The sequence below is a fragment of the Rhinoderma darwinii genome, chromosome 2 (genome assembly GCF_050947455.1).
Source record: "Rhinoderma darwinii isolate aRhiDar2 chromosome 2, aRhiDar2.hap1, whole genome shotgun sequence".
In the NCBI taxonomy this organism is placed as follows: domain Eukaryota; kingdom Metazoa; phylum Chordata; class Amphibia; order Anura; family Rhinodermatidae; genus Rhinoderma; species Rhinoderma darwinii.
This window is the reverse complement of record NC_134688.1, coordinates 252,405,288-252,432,789: the sequence shown is the minus strand read 5'-3', so window position 1 is coordinate 252,432,789 and position 27,502 is coordinate 252,405,288. Positions and strand designations below refer to the sequence as shown.

The 27,502-nt window shown below is 43.0% G+C and overlaps 1 protein-coding gene across 1 annotated transcript; it reads right to left on the bottom strand.

The window, feature by feature from the left end:
• Window positions 1–100: 100 nt before the first annotated feature.
• LOC142741090 (myotubularin-related protein 9-like) lies at window positions 101–27,502 on the bottom strand. Its single transcript, XM_075850486.1, has 11 exons — window positions 27,437–27,502; window positions 25,816–26,089; window positions 13,348–13,507; window positions 12,545–12,670; window positions 12,292–12,465; window positions 6,150–6,367; window positions 5,909–6,070; window positions 5,613–5,754; window positions 5,289–5,509; window positions 931–1,082; window positions 101–852 (listed from the first exon to the last, which is right to left on the bottom strand). The coding sequence occupies exons 2-11, from the start codon at window positions 26,010–26,012 to the stop codon at window positions 764–766; spliced, it is 1,641 nt and encodes a 546-aa protein (XP_075706601.1). The 5' UTR covers window positions 26,013–26,089; window positions 27,437–27,502; the 3' UTR covers window positions 101–763.

Genomic DNA, 27,502 nt, shown 5'->3' with positions numbered 1-27,502 from the left:
TTCTATTAGCCAGCACTTTCACTATTAACATACATTTATAGTGCTGCCACACCAAATTCATACATTCTCCTATAAAAATTAGACCTGTAACCATTTCAAGAAATATTTATTTCTCCCGTCCTTAAATAATACTCTATTGACACAAGTATTTGCAAGTTCCTTCTCAGGTGTTGTCAGTCAAATATGTATAGCTGGGAAGCCTTCAGTAGCCAAAAACACAGTTTAGAAGGTTGGTAGTTGTAAAGCTGCATTCACATCTGCGTCGGAGGCTCCGTTAGGGGCCTCCATTGGAGATCCGACAGGGTTTACTTGAGACCGTTGGTTCCATTATTTCGTTCTGTTCCTCTGACAGAGCAAAACGGAACACACCAACGCAGGTGTGAACCCAGCCTAAGCTTGTTCTAGTGCCACCAAGTGCACCACTATTTATATACAATATGTCTGCTCTTTATGCATAGCAAAGATACATCGTGATCCCAGTAGTACTTAGAAGGCTTCTTTCTGAGGATAACCTCTCATGACATGGAAAATAAAAGTAAAGTCTGAATAATCTATGGTGTATATCTTTGGTCTTGTCCATATGAATATTCCTTTGGAAAGTTATGCAAAATAGATCTCCAGAAAAAACAACAACTCTACTGCTTATAGATGCCTATCCTGTAAGTCCGTGTCAGAGTTTCGCATAGTTGTAATTTTCAGGAACATCTTCAGTGGGTAAATGACTGGCATTTGTTGACCGCATTTTGACAGGTCTAACAGCAATTTAATAGGGATCTTCACCTACTAGCTCCCATATTTGCTGCCATTGCATCTCTTTATGTTCTGTGGGCACTAAGTATCTGAGGAAAAAACCTGTAAGATCAAGTAGAATGTGAGTTAATATTTTCTTTATGGCTATGTCCAAATGCATACTACATAATTTGTGCTCACCTTCCCATAGTTGTATACTTTGTGGGGCCACTGAGGGCCAAATGGCTAATTCATTTCTTTCGTAAACTGGGTTTACAAGGTGTTTTCTCTGCCTAAAGTTGTTCAGAATACCCCAAAGAGAATGAGTCTTTTCTTGTACCTTGTAAAAATACCTGAGGAAAAACATTAATTTTAATACCAGAAAACAAAAAATCAAACTTGCAGGTAAACCTTCGTATTGTTTCCAGAAGCAGCTTCTCTATGCTGTTAGATGTTTCGGCTTGGTTCCTTTCACTTGACTAGGGCTAAACGTCAATTCATAGACTCCGATCATGGTTCAGTTGCGCTGTGTCTCGAAACAAATTGAAGGTGCCGTAACCTTACATAAGACTGCAGGTGCAAAGTTAAGTCAAATCCTTTTATTTATATTAATCTTTAACTCGTCAAACACAATGAGGCAGATTTACTAATACACCTACATTTAGGCAGCTTAGAATTAGATTAGATGTTTTTATCCCTGCTGATATCTTCTAAGCCGGATCCAGACAGAATAAATTGCAGTGAATTTCAGTACCAGCCATGCAGGTGAGATTTCAACAAATCTCTACGTGCTACTGAACGGTTTACACATGGAAATTACAGCATCTTCAAATCCACGGCATGCTTATTCTATTCACAGAGAAAGTCGCCCTTTTCAATGTAGAAGGGGCTATGTGTGGATTTTTCCCCAAAAAAGTCTGCAATGTGTGTGGGTACCCTTACACTGAGCAAAGAGGGGTGAGAGCAGATGATCTTAGCCCTGTGCCACAGCAGCTAGGTGCATTGTGCTCTGGGATATGTCAGAAGCAGCACTACAGCCATCTATGTAAGGGTATGGTCAGACGGCTTATTTTCGGGCTGATGTTGGAGCATCGTTTTATGCTCCAAAATACACTCGAAAGAAGCCTGCAGTTTCCCAGTCATTTCAATGGCAAATACACTGCTGTTCACATGAGGTGTATTTTTACACGGCTCAACTCAAAACACCTCGTAAAAAGAAGTTGCATGTCACTTCTTGAGCTGTTTTTGGAGCTGTTTTTCCATTGTCACTATGAAAAATAAAAAAAAAAGCCTCAAAATAAGCTTCAAATGAAAAAAAGGTTTATATTTTTCAGCTTCAAAAACTCATTGAAATCAGAGGCTGTTTTGCATTGAAAACCGCCTCGTAATGTTCTACCACTTTTTTTGCATGTGAACATACCTTCAGGCTGTAATCACAAATGCAGTCTTTTCTCTATACTGTTTTTTTTATTTAATTTTTTTAATCCACTCCAGTATTTGTCTCAAAAAAACTGCCAGAGAAACTGCATGTGTATGTGTGAATCCAGTGTAAAGGAATTGCACAGACTACAGCATCAGTGTTAGGCCTCATTTACACGAGCGTGTGAGTTTTGCGCATGCAAAAAAACGCAGCGTTTTGCGTGCGCAATAGGTACTTGACAGCTCCGTGTGTCATCAGTGTATGATGCGCGGCTGCGTGATTTTCGCGCAGCCGCCATCATAGAGATGAGGCTAGTCGATGTCAGTCACTGTCCAGGGTGCTGAAAGAGTTAACTGATCGTCAATAACTGTTTCAGCACCCTCGACAGTGAATTCCGATCACAATATACAGCAACCTGTGAATAAAAAAAAGACGTTCATACTTACCAAGAACTTCCTGCTTCCTCCAGTCCGGTCTCCCGGCCGTTGCCTTGGTGACGCGTCCCTCTCTTGACATCCGGCCCCACCTCCCTGGATGACGCGGCAGTCCATGTGACTGCTGCAGCCTGTGCTTGACCTGTGATTGGCTGCAGCTGTCACTTGGACTGAATTGTCATCCCGGGAGGTCAGACTGGAGGAAGAAGCCGGGAGTTATCGGTAAGTCAGAACTCCTTTTTTTTTTTTTACACGTTCATGTATATTGTGATCGGAAGTCACTGTCCAGGGTGCTGAACCAGTTTAACTCTTTCAGCACCCTGGACAGTGACTGTCTCCTGACGTCGCGTACCGGAAAATTTTTTGCCGGGTTCGGTCACAACGAGTTCGGCCGAACCCGGTGAAGTTCGGTTCGCTCATCTCTAAGACACTCCGTTTGGATGTTTGTCAACAGAAAAGCACGTGGTGCTTTTCTGTTTACATTCAGAATTTGACAGCTCTTGCGCGAATCACGCAGTTCGCACGGAAATGCTTCCGTGCGACCTTCGTGGTTTTCACGCACCCATTGACTTCAATGGGTGCGTGATGCGCGAAAAATGCAGAAATTTAGAACATGTCGTGAGTTTTTTTCAGCGCACTCACGCTGAGCAAAACTCACGGACTGTCTGCATGCCCCCATAGACTTGTATAGGTCCGTGCGACCCGCTTGAAAAGCACGCGCGTCGCACAGACGTATATCACGTTCGTGTAAATGAGGCCTTAGGGCAGTTTTTTTTTTTCGAAAGTTGTTTAATTTTGCATTTAGGATGCAAATGAACCAAAAAAAATAAAAAAATCAATGCAAAGGTGTCCATAGCCTTTAAACCAAGATAAAGAACACCTATAGACTACGTACATTCAGTAGTCCGAAAATATGGAAGCCCCACTAACAGCTGGTGTATTTTGTCACCCTAAAATATCCACCCAACACATATACTAGTTTGTCAATTGTCAATAAACTAGTATATGTATTAGGTCTTAGCGTGACAAAAGTTAAGTTCTAATACACCAGCTGTTAGTGGGGTTTCCGTATTTTTGGACTTCTGGATGTGTTCTGGATGTGTTATTTAAAATTGTATAACCCCCTTGCAAAAGGTGTTTATTAAGATAAGGATTTGCCATAAAAAAAAAAAAAAGTCACATAAACCTTTCCTTTACACTTTATTCAATTAGGATGTAGAATTTAGGTAAAATAAATGCATGAGTACTGTAACTGCGCCAATTAATACACGCACAGAAGAGTAATGTAGCTTAATTTTCTAGGGCACATTCACATGTACTGTCTGTCGCGGCATGCCAACGGCAGTAATTTACCACGGCAGACAGATGTTGCGTTGTAGGGAATGGGATTTTTCTTACGTAACTTAAATGGGAAAAACTGACATTAAAACTGTACAATCCACAATGACGAAACTATTCCAGGAGCATCATAGAACTACCTATTTGAGTTTGCTTTCTTACATGGGGTTTTTGCCTAATTTCTTTATGGGGAGGTAGAGGTGCGCCTTCCTGCTCTAAATTTTACATTTACTAAATATATAGCTGTGTTAAGTAAAGGTGTAGCATCATTTTAAGGATAAAAAAAATATATAGCCTTTATTGTTTTCTCAGGTTTCAGTGGTTATACTGGAAAATATATTTTGCTGTTTTTCTAAGTTATTTTACGGCGCCTCCAACGCAGATATGAACGTACCCTTAAAGAGGCTCTGTCACCAGATTCTCAAATCCCTATTGCATGTGGCGCTGCAATGTAGATAACAGTAACGTGTTTTTTTTTAAAAAAACGTTCATTTTTGGCCAAGTTATGAGCTATTTTATATATATGCAAATAAGCTTTGAAATGGACAACTGGGCGTGTTTTTTTTCGTATGTCCAACTGGGCGTGTATTGTGTTTTTAACTGGCCGTGTTTACGTGTATGACGCTGACCAATCAGTGACCAGTCAGCGTCATACACTCCTCTCCATTCATTTACACAGCACATAGTGTTCTTACTAGAACGATGTGCAGCCACATACACAAGTGTCCTGATAATGAATACATATGACCTCCAGCCTGGATGTCATGTGTATTCAGAATCCTGACACTTCTGAATCTTTTCTGTGAGATTACAGCAAGCCACGCGTAATCTCGCGAGATTACGAGGTTAACGAGATTTTGTTTCCCTTGCTGGAAATCTCACAGAAAAGATTCAGAAGTGTCAGGATTCTGAATACACGTGACGTCCAGGCTGGATTTCATCTGTATTCATTATCAGGACACTTGATTAACGTTGATCTCTGTTTATGTGGCTGCACATCGCTGCTGTGTAAATTAATGTAGAGGAGTGTATGATGCTGACTCGTGACTGATTGGTCAGCGTCATACACGTAAACACGCCCAGTTAAAAACAATACACGCCCAGTTGGACATATGAAAAAAAACACGCCCAGTTGTCCATTTCAAAGCTCATTTGTATATATATATATATATATATATATATATATATAAAATAGCTCATAACTTGGCCAAAAATGAACGTGTAAAAAAAAAAAAAGTTACTGTAATCTACATTGCAGCGCCGATCACATGCAATAGGAGATAGGGATTTGAGAATCTGGTGACAGAGCCTCTTTAAAGCATCATGTTTTATATGATTTATTTTAATGTACTCTGTGTTTGACTTGCCTTTCCTTTTCATTGTTGCATAAGAAGGTTCCATACTCTGAGCTGTAGACGTGGGTTGCAAGCGTACATAAAAGTTTCTCGTTAAACTCCATTGCCATAGGAAATTGTTGTGTAATTTGCCAGCAACAATCCAAGAAAAGGAGAAAGTTAGGTGATTCTTGCTGAAAACGGCCTTGTGCCCACCCAGATCGGGCACAACGTAGCTGAAAAGGATGGCCAGCCTGTGAAAGCAGGAAAACAAAATAGCAATAACCAAATTGCATATCCCATATTCCATGAGCACTGCATGTCTGGAATGTGTATAAACAAGCCTGTGTGTGCTACCTGTAGCCATTCACGTTCAATTAGGTCCTGGAAGCCAACCATTGTACGGCAGTCGGAGGACAAAATAAGTTGTGCCAGGGATGTCACCAGCAATGTATTGTTAGCCCCTTCTGCCCCATGTACAAGTACACAAGTACCTTTCCTGCACATAAAGAGGGATTTCTGAGTATATACATATTATAAATGTCACTTAAATATGAAGTAGTCACATTTTTGCCACCATGTACATTTCACAAATACTCGAATAAAGCTGGACATATTTTATCAAGACTGGCATACACAATTTTTAACTGCACCTCTCAATACATTCAGCAGCCAGGCCTGCGGTACTTAGCGCTTCCTTGACATGCGACAGCCATTGTGAAGCTTGTAACTTGCTGAGCCAATGATTCCTTCCCAGATAGGTCTCATAGCAGGTGCCAACCAAGCGTGTCAGGCTGCTCTGTAGAGCCTGTCCCCTAAAGACATAAGGATTGGTTAGGTCTAGAAGTGGGCTCCCTAAGAAAAAGACTGCATAATTGCTTCTGGTATAATCACCTCTCTAATGGGCGATGCAGCAAACTCCATTTGGGATATCTGATCTTCTTTTCAGTGCCACCCCCTGAGCTTCTTGCTTGCTTAGCGTCCTGTTTGGTACGAATATCGATAATAAATCCTTGCGGTTGGCCCATTAGTGCAGCATCGAGCAACATCTCATCATCTTTACAACAGTTGTGGGTGGGACCAACCAGAGGCTGAGCAGATCGCAACAAAACCTAAGACAAATAGAGGAAATACGTAATAAGAAAAATTGTACGTAGCGTATGCTATGCATTGTCAAAATAAACATTTAGGAAAAACGAAAAGCTATTTTTTTTTTAGAAATCGATAGCATTCATTTAACTGGGTCAAAGCAGAATGTCCCAATACAATTCAACCTATGAAAAATTATACATCAATGACAAAATTTAATTGACTTTCTCTTGCGAAAATTGTTAAATAACATAATTAGAAACAAGATTGCATTCAGTTACCTGGCTACTCATGAATATATTTACTGTCCACCAATCGCCAACCTTTATTGCTAACTACCATCAACTCCATTTATATGATTACATTTTACTCTCCTCGCTAGATGCAAAAACATTGGTGAGCTTGTAGTCAGCATCCAACCGCCCCCACTTTGTAGAAAATCACCCTGAATGTGTCAACATAATAGATCAAGATTTAATCATAGTGGCATAACGCTTAGGCTGGGTTCACACGCCCTATTTACGGACGTAATTCGGGCGTTTTAGCCCGAATTACGTCCGAAAATACGGCTCCAAAGCGTCGGCACACATCTGCCCATTCATTTGAATGGGTTTTACGATGTACTGTGCCGACGATCATTTTTTTTACGCGCCGCTGTCGAAAGACGGCGCGTAAAAAAGACGGCCGCGTCAAAGAAGTGCCTGTCACTTCTTGAGACGTAATTGGAGCCGTTTTCCCTTGACTCCATGGAAAAACCGCTCCAATTACGTCCGTAATGGACGCAGCGAAAAGTGCCTGCACTTGCCATTACGTCTGAAATTCCGGAGCTTTTTTTCTCCTGAAAACAGCTCCGTAATTTCAGCCGTAACGGAGGCTGCCGTGTGAACATACCCTAAAGGTCCTTTTACATGGGCAGATATTCAGTCTGAAACGAGTGCCGATCGACAGTACAGACAAAACAGAGCGCTGATTGCAAGTATGAGGACGAACGATGGGGCGTGTAATGGCAAGGGGGCGTGTTACTATGGCTGTGACATTGTCCAATCAGCTACGGACAGTGTTACAGCAAGAGCGGGAGAGAGGAGATTGTGTGCGCGCGCGCGCACGCTCTCACTCTTCAGCTGTCGGCAGACAAGGACAAGACCGATCTCTCGTGAGAGATCAGTCTTGTACTTGTCTGTCGAACTGGCAAGGGGCGAGTAATGGCAAGGGAGCGTGTCACTGCTGTGGACAGTGCAAGAGCTGGAGAGAGGAGAGCGCGCACGCTCTCAATCTTCAGCTCTCGGCAGACAAGGACAAGACTGTGATCACTTGGCGAGAGATCAGTCTTGTACTTGTCTGCCAAACTGGCAAGGGGGCGTGTCTCTGCTACGGACAGTGCAAGAGCTGAAAAGGAGAACACGCATGCGCCCTCTCCTCTCTCCAGCTCTTTGACTGTCCATAGCAGTGACACGCCCCCTTGCCAGTTCGGCAGACAAGTACAAGACTGATCTCTTGCAAGAGATCAGTCTTGTCCTTGTCTGCTGACAGCTGAAAAGTGAGAGCGTGTGCGCGCACACGCTCTCCTCTTTCCAGCTCTTGCTGTAACACTGTCCGTAGCTAATTGGACAGTATCACAGCCATAGTAACACGCCCCCTTGCCTTTACACGCCCCATTGCCGTTATATTTGGCGCCCGATATTTAAATAACCCTATTTAAATATCGGGCGCCAAATATAACGGCACCGATATCTAAATAACGTAGGAGGGTAGAATTTTCTTTTAAAGTGCCCCAGGGTTTGTGCAGACCTGCCCATTACATGCTGCACTCAGCTGCACATGTATGGGCAGGTGAAAGGTTCTCTTTAATATGATCGTTCATCCCCATACATTTTGCATCTTGTTGGCAACACATCCCCTGTTTATACAGGCAGATGTACGGCCGACTAGCGAACCATTTTTCTGGCCAGTTTAAAAATTCGATCAGCTAATGAGCGAGCATTTGCGCGTTCATCGGCTGATCTCTGTCCCGTTTACACAGGGCAATGATCGGGAATGGGATCGGGAAGCGTTCGTACCGTACAAACGATCAATGGCCCATGTAAAAGGGCCTTAGGGTTGAAGGATAGTGTCTCTAAGCTAACTTGGAGAAAGAGCAAGCTCACTATTAATTTACCAAGCACTATATCCAGCTTGCTATGCAACAACATTATACTGCCATAGATGGTTGAGATGCGATTTAGATCTGTATTTACAGCTCAAACCCCCCTAGGCACTTAGCCTGGGTACTCTCCCATTTAAAGTCTTATTTGCACTTGCCAATTATTGCCATCTTTCGCTTGTTTCTGAGCAATAGTAATGATAATTAGTCAGTGTTAATAAAGGAGAAAATCAATAATAAAACTATCGGTTTTTACTGATAATCAATTTTGATGCTGTAGAAATTTTTTATTGCTGCCTAGCGCATAGCCAGTCCCTGGTATTCAGTGATGTGGATTGTGTTCCGCAAGAGTCACATGTTCTGTTGGGACAAACAGGGCACACCATGTTGTACCAGAATCTGTAATCTGTATACATAGATAAGCACTACCCCCAAATAACAAATACAATGACTAAATATAACCACATACAATGACTAAATAATATGGACATACAGTGACTGGATAACACCTCCATACGTGACTAAATAACACCACTAGACTGTAACTTGATAACACTACTATACCATCACTGGATAACACCACCATGTAGTGACTGGATAATACCATCATACAGTAACTGGATAACACCACCATATTGTAACTGGATAACACCACCATACTGTGAGTAAATAACACCACCAGACCGAGACTGGATAACACCACCATACCATCACTGGATAACACCATTATGCAGTGACTGGATAATGCCACCATATTGTGACTGGATAACACCACCATACCATGACTAAATAACACCACCGTACCATGACTGGATAACACCATAATACTGTGACTAGATAACACCACCATGTAGTGACTGGATAATACCATCATACAGTAACTGGATAACACCACCATATTGTAACTGGATAACACCACCATACGTGACTAAATAACACCACTAGACTGTAACTTGATAACACTACAATATCATCACTGGATCACACCACCATGTAGTGACTGGATAATACCACCATACAGTGACTGGATAATACCACCATACAGTGACTGGATAACGCTACCATACTGTGAGTAAACAACACCACCAGACCGAGACTGGATAACACCACCATACCATCACTGGATAAAACCATTATGCAGTGACTGGATAATGTCACCATATTGTGACTGGATAACACCACCATACCATGACTAAATAACACCACCGTACCGTGACTGGATAACCCCATCATACTGTGACTAGATAACACCACCATGCAGTGACTGGATAATACCACCATACAGTGACTGGATAACGCTACCATACTGTGAGTAAATAACACCACCAGACCGAGACTGGATAACACCATTATGCAGTGACTGGATAATGCCACCATATTGTGACTGGATAACACCACCATACCATGACTAAATAACACCACCGTACCGTGACTGGATAACACCATAATACTGTGACTAGATAACACCACCATGCAGTGACTGGATAATACCACCATACAGTAACTGGATAATACCACCATACAGTAACTGGATAACACCATCATACTGTGACTACATAACACTATCATACTGTGACTGAATAACACCACCACACTGTGACTGCATAACACTTCATACTGTGACTGAATAACCACCATACAGTGACTAGAAAACAAAATAGGATGGCTGAAAAACACTGCCATATTGCGACTGGATAACACCACCATACCGTGGATAAATAATAATAAATAAATAATTCCACCATACAAAGACTGAATAACACCACCATAGTATAACTGGATAACACCACCATACAATGACTAGATAACGCCACCATACCTTGACTGGATAACACCACTATACCGTGACTGAATAACACCATTATACGATGACTGGATAAAACCACCATACAACAACTGGATAACACCACCATACCACGACTGGATAATACCTCAATACTATTACTGAATAATACCATTCAGGGGCATTGGTAGGGTCTTGAAGGATTGAAGATAGTAAAGCTATAAATACATTTTCGACAACACGTCAGACTTAGATACACCAGCTCAACAGAACACTATCCCTGAATAAATTACTTTATAATGAAAATCAGCATTGTGGGGTCTGGAAACTGTATCCATAGAAGCATCAGCCCTGCCCTCCAAAAAATTGCCTCATTGTAAACACTAATGTATATATAATTGTATAACTGTATAAATGTAAAACTCTGAATAATTCAATCACCAAATACCTCCACTCCATGACATAAAAGCCAATGATATTATCCATACAGTGACCAAATAGTGGTGAGATACCAGTTCTACACTGGCGCTCTGCAAAGTATAATCATGCTGTAAATACAGTGCAATGAATACTTAACTATTAAATCCAGTGATTCACAGGTGACGTCTTTTCTGATTGGAGTCGTTCACTTTCCCATTTCTCCCCATCCAGCCCACCTTGAAGACTTCTCCCAGCCACGACTTGTCTATGCAGAGATAGTGTCCCCAATAATAAGTCCTGTAGCCTGGGCTACTCTGTTCATCTTTGGAATGTGGTAATATTAATTTTACCATTTTTACTCTGGGCACTATTCTGGTATGTTCACACGCTTAGCAAAAAACATCTGAAAAAACAGCTGTTTTCAAGGGAAAACAGCTCCTGATTTTCATCAGTTTTTTAAGCAAACTCGCATTTTTCGCTGCGTTTTTTTTGCCCGTTTTTGGAGCCGTTGGAGTCCATGAAAAATGGCTCCAAAAACGGCTCAAGAAGTAATATGCACTTCTTTTTCGTGGGTGTTTTTTTACGCGGCCATTTTTCAAAACGGGCGCGTAAACAAACGCCCCATCGGAACAGAATGACATTTTTCCCATTGAAATCAATGGGCAGATGTTTGGAGGCGTGATTTTTTTGGTTGTTTTTCTGCTGTTTACGGCTCGAAAAACGTCCGAAAATACGCCATGTGAACATACCCTTACTGTGTTTAGGGCAGTGCACTAAAGAAACACGTTTACTGTGTTGGGGCTTACCTGTATGGAGGGCACTAAGAGGGAACTTTTACTAAATTGGAGGTACTATTACTGTGTAAGGGGCACAAAGGTGGCACATTTACTAAGTAGGGGGCATTAAGGGGTCACTTTTGCTAAGTGGGATGCACTATTACTGTGTGGGCAGTAATGGAGCCCCTGGAACACACAATGAATATTTGATATCTATTACTCATCTGTCACATTATAGCAGAGTGCATGCTCAGTCTTGGGGTGATAAGATGGAACATAAAATATGATATAGTTTTATTTGCTAATAACCTGTTTGCACCCAGAACCTCAATTTTTTTTTTGCATAAACGAGCAACCTAGAAATTATGTAATACCTTACCTCAGTCCATATTTGCATAACCATGCCCTTTAATTTCATAACCACACCCACAAACATGTTCTTCAGACATTATAGCCCTGGCACTTTTCTTTTAAGGGCGACATCCCTGATATGAATACTATTTATAGGAGTTCCTGAATCACAACATAGATTACATAGAACAACGTGAGAAGGTTCAGTTAAATAGAATACTTGTCAGGCCCAAAGATCCCCTTTAAGCTCACCAGACATATATTTAACAACGGAATATTATGATGTAATATAGGAGGCTTGAAAAATAATTATAAATAATTGGAATCCAATAATATATTTTCTGCTTAATCTCATTCAACAAACATAATATTACAATACATACAAAAAGAAACAGCATGGTGGACATTATAAGAGTCACAAAAAGATTGTAAAACCTGACAATGCAGAAAATTGAAACAATGCCTTCCATAACATACCATTTTGTTCTTTGCGTGGTAGTAACTCAATACAGGGAATCTGCGGCCTTGCCTGAAAGCTGCCGCTCGCTTCAGAGAGTTATCAGAAAAGGATACTGGAACAATAGTCTTCTCTGAATAACTGGGGCAAACCTTAAAGTTTTCATTCACATCACTCAGTCTCCAAGCATCTGTCTAGGAAGACATGTATTAAACGACGTTACAAATCTCGCAGTTAGAATTTCTAGAAGACTTTAATGAAGAATAACATCACCTTGGCTTTAAGCTTGTGATAAAAATTTTCCATGGCATCTCTCGCCCATCCTTTTCCTAACTTGCAACCTGCTGGTCTGAAGAAATATGGGTAGCTGAGAGAAATGTTATCCAGCGAGGAGAGGGCCTGCAGACATATAATCATAACATGCTCATTAAAATTAAGGCACTACGCATATTGTGTCTCCTGCTGCCATACTCCATTTTCCTGTGATGACATCTTGGTGCCATTGAATTTACCGTTATGGACATAGACCATTGCCTTTTGGCTGGTCTTCTGTCAACTGTGGGAAACACATGAGCTTCTACTACAGCTTTAATCCCACTGGAAATTGTTCTTATCCAGATTCTTGCATAACCAGGGATAATAACTAAGGTCTTAAGCACTTAAATTACGAGTCCGTCCCAGTTCTATGTGGTATGGAATGGTAATACGATGGTAATGTTATCCTATTGAGCTTTCGGTATCTCCTAGTGATGCCATATATTTGTATGGACGTGTCTTTGTATGCACTCTATGTGCTGGTGTATGAAAAAGATGGTGCCATACTCCATGGGATGTTGTATGTGTGCCGATTTTGGCAAAATGATTGTAAGGCATCACTTTTGGGTCAAGTTGCAGCTCGCATTGCTGGTATATTAAACAAAAAGTGAGAGTCCTTTTGACTTGCTACTGGTCTGCATAGAACTGCAAAATTCAGTGTAGACTCAGACCTCTGTTTCTATTTTCTGTATTGGTATAGGCTGATGGGTTGTACCACATCAAATCCGATTACACAGACTTGGAGTTACTCTGTTACTGACCTGGACAGAACGGGCAACATTAAATGTTTCTTCCATATCAGGTATATCCAGCTGAATAACCCGCAAATCCTTACACTTTAGAGTGACAGTTCCTGAGCTTGATCTTGCTTCTCCATCTTTAGTGCTTTCTTTGCTCTTCAACATGCCGATGTTTTGAACACTACAGAAGAAGTAGTTGTGTTAAATTTCATATACTGTCATCACCATGTTATGAGACATGAGCATAGACCTTTTTTAGATCGACAGATGAGTACTTAGGCTAAATTGTGTATTATTTAAGATAGAAACTGCTGGAGATAGCCTTTTATGACTGGATAGCATTTTGTTAGTCCGATCATATGTGACAGAGGTGTAACTTGAGGCTTCTGAGCCCCAATGCAAAATCTGTAACAGGTCACCCTATCTACCATGTGCCATTTATAATACTGGTGTCTTATGTGGCAGAATGACCTTTTTGCCTGCTCTGACACCAGGGCGAGGGCGCTATCTGCTGCGCAGCATGTGAAATTGGACAAAGAGGAATGGGAAGAGCAGGGAGCAGTGGAAATAAGAGTCATGTGATGTGTGACTTTGGTTCTTCAAAGGGGAAAGTAGAGAGGGGGAGAGGGGAGATAACCATGTGTTCAGAATGGGAAAAATCACACAAGCAGAAGATAAATACCAGGCGCATGTTCATGTGACTGCAAGTGAAATTGGCTTACAGAGACAAAGGCCGACCTTAGATTAGTTAGATGGCACCTTGTGTAGAATTTTCACCCCCTCCCTTCCCACATGATCGTGTCTTAGGGTGCTGATAGGCACACAGATGGAGTTCCCTTCCTCTGTCAAGTTCTTTAGATGGCATTATGTAAAGGGTTAAACAGCTGGGATCAGCAGTTTCTCTGATCCCTGCTGTTAGAGCAGGAGCCCTGCTTTCAATTACAGCTCCCTTGCCCATTCCATCATCCTGACATAAATAACGTCACGGGGGCTTTATGTAAGGCGATCCATGGTGTACATTTACGTCAGGTTACATTAAGGGATTAAGATATGTACTGTACAGTTCAAAATATGCATACAAGTGATATAGTGATATTGCATAATTTCTAAGATGCACAATGTAATGGCGGACCGCTGGCATTACTTACCCGCCAATAGCCACAACCGCAAACCTGTGAGCTTGTGCCGGTGTCTCCCTCGTCTAAGACGCCGGCACACAATACTGCCCTCGGCTGCTGCTGTGATTAGGGCGAGCACGCTTGCTCCCAGCCTTAAAAGGCTAGCGCGTGCACCAGGAAAATCTCCCCCATCCTATCCCAGCATACCAGGAACTATGATAAGCACTCTGCCCTCTTCCTCCTTGCGTGAGCATTGTTGTGTCTGCCCATGTTCGTTTAGCAAATGTTCCCTTAAAAGGGATGTATGCATGGCCCCAAAGAAATTAATGGGTCAGTGTGCTATATGTTAAAAAAACGGATATCACACTGAAGAATTTAACTGTAGTGTGCTTGAGGCATTAAGGAGTTAATGTATCTTTTGCATTTAAGTCAACTATCTGTATTCACTTAGCGATTGTGTGTGGACCTATTTATTTGCCCAATTTTTTTTATCAATTGTAAAACACAAAAAATACCTCCACACCGTGACCACACATTACCACCACATAGTTACTGAAGAATACGACCATAACGTTACTGAATAATACCTCCATATAATGACCACATATTACCACCACATAGTGACTGAATAATACGTCCACACCATGACCACATATTACCATCACATAGTGACTGAATAATACCACAATACTGTTATTAAAGAAGCAATATACCACCATAGATTGACCATATAGTGGTAGATACTAGTTTTACACAGGCGCTCTGCTGACCATATAAGTGAATACTGTATATTCATTCCAGTGACTCACATGTGACATCTTCTCCGATTCGAGTTGTTTACTTTACCTTCTCTTCTTCATCTGACCCAGACTGCCATGACGACGTCTCCAAGCCACGACTCATCTCTGCAAAATTTTCTGCCTAGACATCTTTGGCTCCTCGCTTTTCCAGCACCCTCCCCAAATATTCTTTACCCTTTACACAAACTTCCTATCATGCCGCCCTTTAACAGTACCATTCTGCTGCTTCCACCTTTACTGTGCCTGCTGCTGCCCCAGGTGCCCTCATTGCTGTACCTGCTGTGTAGTAAAGTGCCCCCAAATAATAAACTTCAGAAATAATGCTGTCATAACTATGGTTAACCCCCAAAAAATAGTGCCTAATGCGGTAATAGTTAACAGTAATTTGCCAGTATTTGTGCCCCGCACAGTAATAGTGCCTCCTTAGTGGCATCAATGAATTCTGTTGCGGAAAATCCGCAGTATTTATGCAACGTGTGGACTGACCCATAGTGTGGCTTTCCTGCTCACATTGCTATGGAAACGCTGCATTTTTTCCGCAGCCGTTATACCTGCGGATTTAGTGTTAAACACTGGTTATAGTTAAGTATATGTGCACCTGTGGATTTCCAGCGGTTTTTACTGCGTTTCCACTGCGTAAACGCTGTAAAAAAAAAATGCAACATAAATCTGTTGCGGAATTTCTGCTCCCTCATTGAAGTCTATGGGCCAAACGCGCAGCATCTCCGCACAGAACACGCAGCATAAATGGACATGCTGTGGGATTGAAAAATTTTCGCAGCATTTACGCTATGTGGGAACGCAGCCTTAGGCCGGGTTCCCATGGGACGGATACGCAGACCTTGAACCTGCAGTACCTTCCACAGGACGGATACGCCGACCTTGAACCCGCAGTACATTCCGTCCGAAAACCACACCAAATTGTGGTGCGTTTTTTCAGACAGAATTTCCGTTGCAGCAAGCAGCAGTAAAAACCGCTCATACTTATGTAGGTCGTTGTTATGGTGACGCATTACTCCATTGCAGTCTAGTCCAGCATCCCTGGATGACGCTGCAGCCTATGTGACCGCTGCAGCCTGTAATTGACTGCAGCGGCTGTCACATGGGATGTAACGTCATCCCAGGAGGCCGGCCTTTGATGTCATCCAGGCCGGCCTCCTGGGACGATGTATCATCCCATGTGTCCACCGCTGCAGACTGTGATTGGCTGCAGCGGTCACATGGGATGCAGCGTCATCCTAGGAGGTCGGACTGCAGGAAGGAGGAGGGCGTTCTGGGTAAGTATGATTTTTATTTTCCGTAGTTGCAATTTTTGCGGCGTAATGGCTGCGAATACGCCGCAAAAGTCGCAACACTTGGCTTTCTGTTGCAGGTTTTGCATCCCCTTTGAATTAAATGGGGAAAACCCGCAACGGAAAATCAACCAAAATGCAGCATAAATTGACATGCTGCGGGATTAAATTCCGTACCGCAGGTCAATTTATAAATGTTTACGCTGTGATTTTTTTCTGCAGCGTCGGCATTCGATTTTCTGAATCTCATCCACTTTGCTGCTACTGTACGTTATGTGGGAACCCGGCCTTAATGTGTCGGGTAGAACCTGAGGCAAAATCTGCATGTTCACATGGGCTATTTTCGGGCTGTAAACGGCCGAAAAATCGGAAAGCAGAACGCCTCCAAACATCTGCCCATTGATTTGAATGGGAAAAAGTGAGTTCTGTTCCGACGGGCCGTTTTTTTTACTTGCCCGTTTTGAAAAACGGTCGCGTTAAAAAAACGGCCGTGAAAAATAAGTGCATGTCACTTCTTGAGCCGTTTTTGGAGCCATTCTTCATAGACTCTATAGAGAAACAGCTAAAAAATAGCCATTAAAAACGCTTCCTTTGAAAACAGCTCCGTATTTTCAGACGTTTTTAATTTTGTGTGTGCACATACCCTAACACATGCAGAATTTTGCTGTGTTTTTAAAACCATGTACGCGGAATTTATCCATTGTGTCTGAACATGAGCTTACTGTCACACTGCTGATGGTTTATTACAATGTATCAGCGGAAAGAGCTATTAGTCTGGAGTCCAAACAGAAATTTGTGCTGCTGCATTTATGATACATTTTAAGGGGTGATGAAGGGGTTAATGAAATTATCTGTGGTGATCTAGGGCAGTTAACGAGTTAACGGGCAGATCCCTGAGTAGGGTACTGAAGGGGTTGATGTGAACAACCCTGGTAGTCTAAGTTGATCTTTTTATTTTTAGATCTAAAATTCTGTGCTGGTTAATTTCATAATACTGTATATCTTTATAGGGGAAGGAGATTCTATTAAGATAGAGCTTCAGATCCCCTTGCTTCTCTTCACACAGTCATAATGTTAGAGAGTTAAATAGAATAAAAAATTACCCCCTCATGCATTATGGACAGTGACGTCAGGGGTTCCCTCTAGGAGCGAAATCCCCGGCCAGTGCGTCGACAACACTTTGGCAGGGCATTCCGCTCCAGGACTTCAAGGGTTCCCTCTAGGAGCGGAATCCCCAGTCAGAGCTTCGGCCACACTGTGGCCGAGGACTCCGCTCCAGGAGGAGCCACTGACGTCACTGTCCATATATAGCTGATGGCTCCTTGCTTCAGCATTGGATTCAACTATATCTGCATCCTGAGGACGCAGATACAGTTGACACCGGGACATGCCACTGGCCGCCCGGGACAGCAGGACACCAGATGGAATTTCAGGACTGTCCTGCTGAATCCAGGACGTTTTGGAGGTATGCGTTACCTGCCTGACTGCGTTGTGCCAACTGTAAAGTTTGGTGGAGAAGGAATAATTCCATGGGGTTGGCTTTGGCCCCTTAGTTCCAGTGAAGGGAAATCTTAATGCTTCAGCACGCAAGACTATTTAGACAATCGTATGCTTCCAGTTTATGGGAACATTTTGGGGAAGGCACTTTTCTGTTCCAGAATGACTGCCCCAGAGTACAAAGTAAGGTCCATAAAGGCATGATTGGGTGAGTTTGGTGTTGAAGAACTTGACTGGCCCATACAGAGCCCTGACCTCAACTCCATCGAACACCTTTGGGATGAACTAGAATGGAGATTGCGAGCCAGGCCTTCTCATCCAACATCGGTGTCTGACCTCACAAATGCTCTTCTGGATGAATGGGCAAAAATTACCACAGATACACTCCAAAATCTTGTAGAAAGCCTTCCCAGAAGAGAGAGTAAAAGCTGTTTCAATAGCAAAGAGGGGGGGGGGGGGGGGAGAGGTAACTCCATATTAATGCCTATGGATTTGGAATGAGATGTCATAAAACCATAAAACCCCCTGTAGGTGTTATGTGTAGGTGTCCCAAAACGTTTATATTTTTATTTGCTATATATATATATATATATATATATATATATATATATATATATATATACACATATATATATGTATATATATGTAGCAGACAAAAAAATGGCGACAGCACACTGCGAACACTAATGTAACCTAAACTGCTAAGTATAAATAAATATGAATTACATGCTAAATCTACTTACAAAAGGGAGGTTCTTAGTGCACATTTTGATCAAAAAGTGTTTGCCCACCTGCCACGACATATATTGTTGATTTAGATTTAGTAATTTAGTAACAAATATATCAGTACTGAAGATGTACTTAAGGCTATGTGTGCCTCTAACATACAGGGTAGACACTAATACCGATCACATCTAAGGGTTATCCTATATGATATCAAAAGATAAATTTAAGTTTAATTCTCATTTTTTAAATTACATTTCTAGTTCTGACATAAGGTATTTTGAATTTTGCTATGGAACATGGGGGAATTGTAATAAATAGCTCACTAGCATTAAAGTGGTCCTCTGCCTTGGAAAGCAGATCACAAATTGGCCCGTTCAAGTGCCCGTTCAAATCAATGGGTTGTCTGTGTAATGCAGGACAGGGCAGGTCCTCCAGAACAAGAGACGCTGTTTGTAACCGCTCTACACTCTGACCAGGAGATGAGGATCCTGAAGAATGGACCTTCTTCTATTAACTCAGAATTCCCAAAAAGGGTATATGAAAATAGGGTTTCTAAACTAGAAAACCCCTTTAACATTTTAAGAATGAACTGATAGAACTGAACATACATAATTATCTATATCAGTGTTTTTAAATTCTTATAATTATCATTCATATTCTTAATACAGGTACTAACCATGTATTAACCCTGTAGTAGCACATGTTGTGTAACGGCTGCCGCGCCATTCCCCGCCTTCCCCACGGCCTCTGCTCCGGTTCCTGCGTCCTCCATTACCACATGCTCATCCCGAGCTCCACTTACCCGATCCGGACGCTCTGCTGGTCCTGGACGGCGTCAGGTAAGTGCATCCCTTACCTCCCTCAGCGGCCGTCATCCTTGATGTGCGGCTGCAGTCACTAGAGGGCACGCGCGCTGTCACGTTCTTAAAGGGTCAGCGCGCGCCTTAATTCCAAAGGCTTCCTATTTAAGGTTTCTCCTTCCTTTCATCCATGCTTGTTCAACCAAGTTCCCCGTGAGTTTCCCTGTGCCCTGGTTCTCTGTTTCCTTCCCTTCTGCCTTGTCTGGATTTCCCGTTGCTGACCTCTGCCTGAACTTGACTATCCTTGTCTGCCGCCTGCCTTGACCTATTGCTTCCATACCCGTTACGATGCCTGCCGCCTGCCTTGACCTAATGCTTCCATACCCGTTATGACGTCTGCTGCCTGTCCTGACTTCTGCTTTTCCATCCTACCGCCTCTACCCGCTGTGCCAAGCATTGCCTGGGTTCCAAGCACCATCTCCCAGATGATACAGAGGATCCACGAACAAACCGGTGAGAACCGTTATAGGTTGAACAAGCCATGGATCCCCATGACACAGCCCTGCCTGACACGGCTGATTTGGCTCAGGAGCTTTCTAGACAACGAGTCCACCAAGATCAGCTGTTTCAGCTACTGCAGAATGTGTCCACTCGGTTGAATGAACTAGCGCCTCCGGCGCCTCTGATAGCACCACTGCCGCAAGCTCCTCTCTACAGTCCAGGACTACATTTACCTACGCCTGCCCGCTATGAGGGAGACCCCAAAACCTGCAGGGGATTTGTTAACCAATGCACCATCCACTTTGAAGTCATGGCGCATCATTTTTCCTCAGACCGGGCTAAGGTGGCCTGCATTCTGTCCCTACTGTCTGGCTTGGGCATCGCTCTTGTAGGAGAGAAATGACCCCATCATGTACAACATTCAGAACTTTCTCTCCACTTTTAAAAGGGTGTTTGAAGAACTGGGTCGAGCCTCTTCTGCAGCTTCCTCTCTAATCAAGCTCCGGCAAGGAACCTCCACAGTAGGCCAATACGCCATTCAATTTCGCACCCTGTCTACTGAACTCCAGTGGAATAATGAGGCTTTGGTATCTACCTTCTGGGAGGGTCTGGCGGGCCGAATCAAACCTTCCACCGTCCTTGGATGACTTGATTACTCTTGCTAATCGTATAGATATACGTTTCCGTGAGAGACAACAAGAATCTGCTCGAGGCAATCGGACATCACGGTTGGCACCAACCTTCCAAAGATCTCTTCTGGCCTCATCTTCCCTTCGGTTGGACGAACCCATGCAGGTAGAGAGAACAAGACTCATGCCTGAGGAGCACCAGAATAGACGCAAGTTGAATTTATGTTTGTATTGTGGTGGTAAAACGCATTTCCTCAAGGACTGTCCAGTGAGGCCGGAAAACTCCAACGCCTAGGGCAAGTAGGAGAGGCTACCCTAGGTGGAATACCTTCCTCTCAGAAGATGACCATACCCACAAAGCTGTCCTTTGCAGGAACCACTTTCTGCGTTCAAGCTTTCCTAGATTCCGGATCCACTGGGAATTTTCTGTGCCAGTCCTTGGTAAATCGCTACCAAATCCCAGTGCAAAGACTAACCAAACCATTGTCATTGCTTTTGTAGATGGGAGGCTTCTACAGGAAACTATCTTTCTCATCACCGAGCCAATTCTCTTGTTAACAGGGGCACGGCACCAGGAACGTATCTCCTTCTATGTCTTAAAGAACTCTCTGAACCCTTTGCTACTAGGTCTACCGTGGTTGCAGAAGCACTCTCCTGTTATTGACTGGACTGGAGGTCAAATTACCCGCTGGAGTGACTTCTGTCACCAGCATTGTCTACAATCTATTTGCCCACCCATGCCTCAGCCTACAGAACCTAACTCAGCAGGACTTCCTACTCCATAGAAAAGCTTCTCAGATGTTTTCTGTAAGCTGAATCGCTGCCACCTCACAGGCCATACGACTGTGCCATAGACCTGGTCCCCAACGCCACGCCTCCCAGAGGTAGAGTCTACCCTTTGTCCTTGCCCGAGATGGAGGCCATGTCTCGGTATAGTCAAGAAAATCTGGAGAGAGGATTCATCCATAAGTCCTCCTCTCCTGCTGGCGCAGGGTTTTTCTTTGTGGGGAAAAAAGACGGCTCCCTGCGTCCTTGTATTGACTACAGAGGATTGAATAATATCACGCTAAAGAACAAGTACCCGTTACCATTGATCTCAGAACTCTTTGACCGCCTACAGGGGGCGAAAATTTTCACCAAACTAGACCTTTGTGGAGCTTATAACCTAATCTGCATCTGCGAGGGAGACAAATCGAAAACCGCATTCAACACTCGTGATGGGCATTTTGAATACCTCGTCATGCCCTTTGGACTTTGTAATGCTCCTGCGGTTTTACAGGCTTTTGTTAATGACATTTTTCGAGATTTGTTGTACAGCTGTGTGGTGGTATACCTAGATGACATTTTAATATTTTCTCCCAATATTCAAACTCATTATGTGCATGTGCGCCAAGTATAACTGCGTCTACGAGAGAACTCTTTGTTTGCCAAACTAGAGAAATGCCTGTTCAAGAAAACCAGCCTGCCTTTCTTGGGGTATGTCATTTCCGACCAGGGACTTCAAATGGATCCAGCTAAGCTATCTTCTATTCTCAACTGGCCTCGTCCACAAGGACTCAAAGCTGTCCAATGCCTGCTGGGATTTGCAAATTATTACCGCCAGTTTATTCCTCATTTCTCCTCTATGACAGCTCATATTTCTGCTCTGACCAAAAAGGGGGTTAATGCCAAAGACTGGACCACGGAGGCTGAAGCTGAATTCCAAGCTCTTAAAATTGCCTACTCTTCTGCTTCAGTCCTACATAGACCGGATTCCACCAAACCCTTAGTTCTGGAGGTCGATGCTTCATCTGTGGGAGTCGGAGCCATTCTTTCACAAAAGACTTGTAGAGGGAGACTGGTGGTCTGTGTTTTTTTTCTCCAAATCATTCACGTCAGCTGAAAAAAATTATGGAATTGGAGATAAAGAACTTTTAGCTATTAAATTGGCCCTGGAGGAGTGGAGACATTTGCTTGAGGGTGCACGACATCCCATCATCATTTACACAGATCATAAGAACCTCCTATACTTACAGATTTCTCAACGCCTAAACTCTCGTCAAGCTCGGTGGGCATTATTCTTCTCCAGATTCAATTTTCAGCTTCACTACAGACCTGCTGGAAAGAGTACCAAGGCTGACGCTTTATCTCACTGTTTTGACCCCACAGACCAAGAGCCCAGCCCACATTTTATTATAGATCCTAAACGTATTGGGATCGCTGCTCCAGCTAAAGTGGTACACATTCCCAGAGGAAAGACCTACGTACCCCCTAAACAAAGGGATTGTGTTCTTCATTGGGGTCATGCCTCCAGGGTTTCTGGGCACCCTGGCATAAAAAAGACTCTTAATTTGATTATCCGTCAGTACTGGTGGCCTTCCATGTCCCAAGACACTAAAGACTTTGTTTCAGCCTGCTCCACCTGCTCTCAGAATAAAGTCTCCCATTTAAGACCTGCTGGCCTTTTGCATCTTCTGCCCATGCCTGACTCTCCCTGGTCGCACATTGCCATGGACGTCATCACCGATCTGCCTAGTTCTGCTGTGTGTGCCGTGATCTGGGTTGTAGTGGGTCGCTTTTCCAAGATGGCGCACTTCGTACCTCTCTCAGGCCTTCTGTCATCTTCCCGACTGGCAACGCTGTTTATCAAGCACATATTTCGCCTTCATGGTCTTCTTAAGCATATTGTTTCTGACAGAGTAGTTCAGTTCACATCCAAGTTCTGGAGAGCCTTGTGCAAACTACTGGAGGTCAAACTAGACTTCTCTTCCACGTACCATCCTCAATCCAATGGTCAAGTAGAGCGGATAAACCAGATACTTGAAAGTTTCCTCAGGAATTTCGTGTCTCCGTGACAAGACGACTGGGCAAGTCTACTTCAATGGGCCGAATTTGCCTACCACAACCATACGGGGGAATATACCCGCTCTTCTCCTTTCTTCTTGGTGTATGGCCAGCACCCAGGAATTCCCCTACCAGTCTCTGTGCCTTCTGATGTTCCAGCTGCTAAAACGGTCCACCGCAACTTTGTACGGATTTGGCAGAAGGCCAAGGACTCCATCCACAAAGCCGTAGCCAGGTTTAAGAGAAACGCGGATAAAAGACGCAGGATACCGCCGCAGCTCCTTCCTGGGGATAAAGTCTGGCTGTCCACCCGGTACATACGTCTGAAGACCCCTTGTTACAAGCTAGCTCCTCGGTTTCTGGGTCCCTATGAGATAACAAAACAGATCAATCCAGTAACTTTCAGACTTCGCCTTCCTCAGTCTCTGAAAATCTCTAATTCCTTCCATATTTCTCTGCTGAAACCCACTATACTCAACCGATTTTCCAAGAAAATTCCTGTCCATCCTGCGCCAGCGGCTGATGCTGAATTTGAAATTCAAGAGATCCTGGATGTCAAACGAACATGGGGGAGATTATGTTACCTAGTGGACTGGAAAGATTATGGTCCTGAGGAGAGATCATGGGAGCCCGTGGAGAATATCAACGCCCCAGCTCTCATCAAGGACTTTGAGCGAAGGTTTCCAAGCTAGCCTAAAAAGAGGGGGCGTAAAGGGGGGTACTGTAACAGCTGCTGCGCTGTTCCCCGCCTTCCCCACGGCCTCTGCCCCGGTTCCTGTGTCCTCCATTATCACATGCTCAGCCCGAGCTTCACTTACCTGATCCGGATGCTCTGCTGGTCCTGGACGACATCAGGTAAGTGAATCCCTTACCTCCCTCCGCGGCCGTCATCCTCGATGTGCGGCTGCAGTCACTAGAGGGCGCACGCGTTGACTTGTTCTGTCTTAAAGGGCCAGCGCCTTAATTCCAAAGACTTCCTATTTAAGGTTCCTCCTTCCTTTCATCCATGTTTGTTCAACCAAGTTCCCCGTGAGTTTCCCTGTGCCCTGGTTCTCTGTTTCCTTCCCTTCTGGCTTGTCTGGATTTCCCGTTGCTGACCTCTGCCTGAACTTGACTATCCTTGCCTGCCGCCTGCCTTGACCTATTGCTTCCATACCCGTTACGCCGCCTGCCTTGACCTATTGCTTCCATACCCGTTACAACGTCTGCTGCCTGTCCTGACTTCTGCTATTCCATCCGACCGCCTCTACCCGCTTTGCCTGGGTTGCAAGCATCATCTCCCAGACGACACAGAGGATCCACGAACAAACCGGTGAGAACCGTTATATGCTGTTATGGCCTGTTATTCTGCTTAGTTATCATGATGTATAACTGTATGGTTATGTATTATTTGTTTTGTTGTTGGTGAGCATCTAAATTGGTTGTCTTTGCATTTAAATATCTAAATGTATTAATATTTAATTATTTTATAGTATTTAGAGTAAAATGTTGGATTACTTCTATTTAGTGCCAGATTCCATGCAGCCGAGTACATGTGAGCTGCATATATGTGTGTGTATATATATATGTGTATATATATATATATATATATATATATATATATATATATACATAGAGAGAGAGAGAGAGAGAGAAAAGAAGACAGCACGGCACTCACCATTTGCAAAAGGTTTCTCTTTATTCCAAGATTGAGGCAGGCAACACGGGAGTCAAAAGACAACAGAGCCGACTGTTTCACATCCTTCAGACGCTTTATCAAGGCCTTGATAAAGCGTCTGAAGGACGTGAAACAGTCGGCTCTGTTGTCTCTTGAATCCCGTGTTGCCTGCCTCAATCTTGGAATAAAGAGAAACCTTTTGCAAATGGTGAGTGCCATGCTGTCTTCTTTTCTATATGTTGTCATTTGCTGAAACTAACTTCAACACGCACTGAGCACCGCGAGACAAAGGCTGTCGAACCACAGGTCCCAGCGAGCTGAAGCACAGAGTCTGTGACATTGCAAGCTAAGGCAGTGCCAACCATTTTTCATTTCTACATGTTGCACAATATATATATATATATATAAAATATATATATATATATATATATATATATATATAGTATAATATATATTTACGTTTATTTAACATTTTCTCCAAATTCCCATATGTAAGAACATAATAAAGGGAACAAACAATAAACTACTGGTATCTTGCCATGTTTTAAATCTGACATTTTGCTTACATCAATATAATACAGTTATTATATACAGTTATAAACACCAAATGCCTAGTTTTTCTACCCAACAGCAGTGGTACATTTACCTCTTCTCCACTGAATCCACAGCACAATGCAGAAGCCATAGTTCACACTTTTCTTGTTTTGTGCCCTCCGCAGGATAGGCAGAGAGTATCAAGTGATGGCTGCTCACACACAGGGTCCCCGTCACAGGAGGCATTAGGGGGCAGCATACACGTACATTCTCCACTTGTGAGCTCTGTATAAGATGTGAGAGCTCCATGTCCTTTATCAGAAAGAGGTGCCTATAACGCTACACAGGGCTTGTATACTTTTCGCCAATCATCTAGCAGATTTCCACTGGAGAGAATTACAAGAAATTGCTTTATGTGAATAGTGAAACAAGATTGATACCAGTACTAAAGTGACACAATATCCCTTGCCAGCCCTTAATGACATATTTCACTCTAACTATGCAATTGCCTGTAACCACTGCAAAGCTGAAGTGGGTGGAAAGTTACTCGTTGCAAGAAGGAAGTTGAGGTTTTCTTGACACAAATGTTAAAAAGTTTACAAGTTAACCCTCTCATATTCCTTTATAAACGTTGTATTATAACCATGTATACACACGGCATTTCACAGTTTAATACTGCCCATATTAACTGGTGCAAAATATTTGCTAGTGTAAAAAAAAAAAAAGAAAAAAAATATGTCCTTTTTTAATCCTAGCCATCTCCTTTAATAATCGTAGGGAATATAAAACTAGAGCATTTTGATATCTATTGACCAGGTGCAGCGTCGGACTGGGGTTCCTTGGGCCCACAAGAGGATATGATTTTGAGGGCTCACCCTCCATCTATATAGAACATATCTACTTTTTATTTCATCATTGTCCTTGTTGTTATCATTGTACACACAGTATATATCATCAATAAGGTCTAATAGGTAATTTGTGAAACAACTCATGAAAAATATGCCCCAGTGGTAAGTGATTGCTCCAAAGTCACCTCCAAATGGGGTTATCTTCTGCCGGACCTTTAAGGCTCATTATTGTTTAGAGCCTGGGCCCACTGGAGGATCCTCTGATTCTCTGGTGGGCCAGTCCGAACCTGACCAGGTGCATACATAATTTCACAACCCCATTTCATTTCTAAGCTATGCAACTCATGATATTAATGGGACAGGGGGGCTGCCTTCACTCATCTATTATGGTAGAGGCTGCCATTGCTCACTGTCTCCATTGGGACTTACTCTATAAATTCCTTTTTTCTGAGGAAATGCACGAAAACACAGGGAGAACATAAAACTCCATACAGATCTGGTTGTAAGTGATTGCCTCGAGATTATTCAGCCACTTTGATGCTATCTATTTTCATAAACACTATTTAAAAATTCTATTTACAAATGTTACAAATTAACTTCCCACTAAAATAAGTCTTATTGTATTTTGTATAGCAACACACAGCTTGGAATGTCAGTTCCTCACATTGAAAAGAACAAAAACTGAGACTTGGTCTGCTTGCAACTGGCTCTTATTCTAAGGCTGTGTTCACACAGGGCGGATACGCTGCGTAAAAGCACACAGCGTAGCCGCCCTGTGCGCCGCACGGTATTCCACCCGAAAAAACGCACCAAATTGTGGTGCAGTTTTTCATCCAGAGTGTCCGCCGCGGAAAACTGCACCTAGGTAAAAAAAAAGTTTGATACTTATGTAGCCATGGTGACGCGTCCCTCTGTCGTCCTGCAGTCTGGCCTCCTGGGATGACGTTTCAT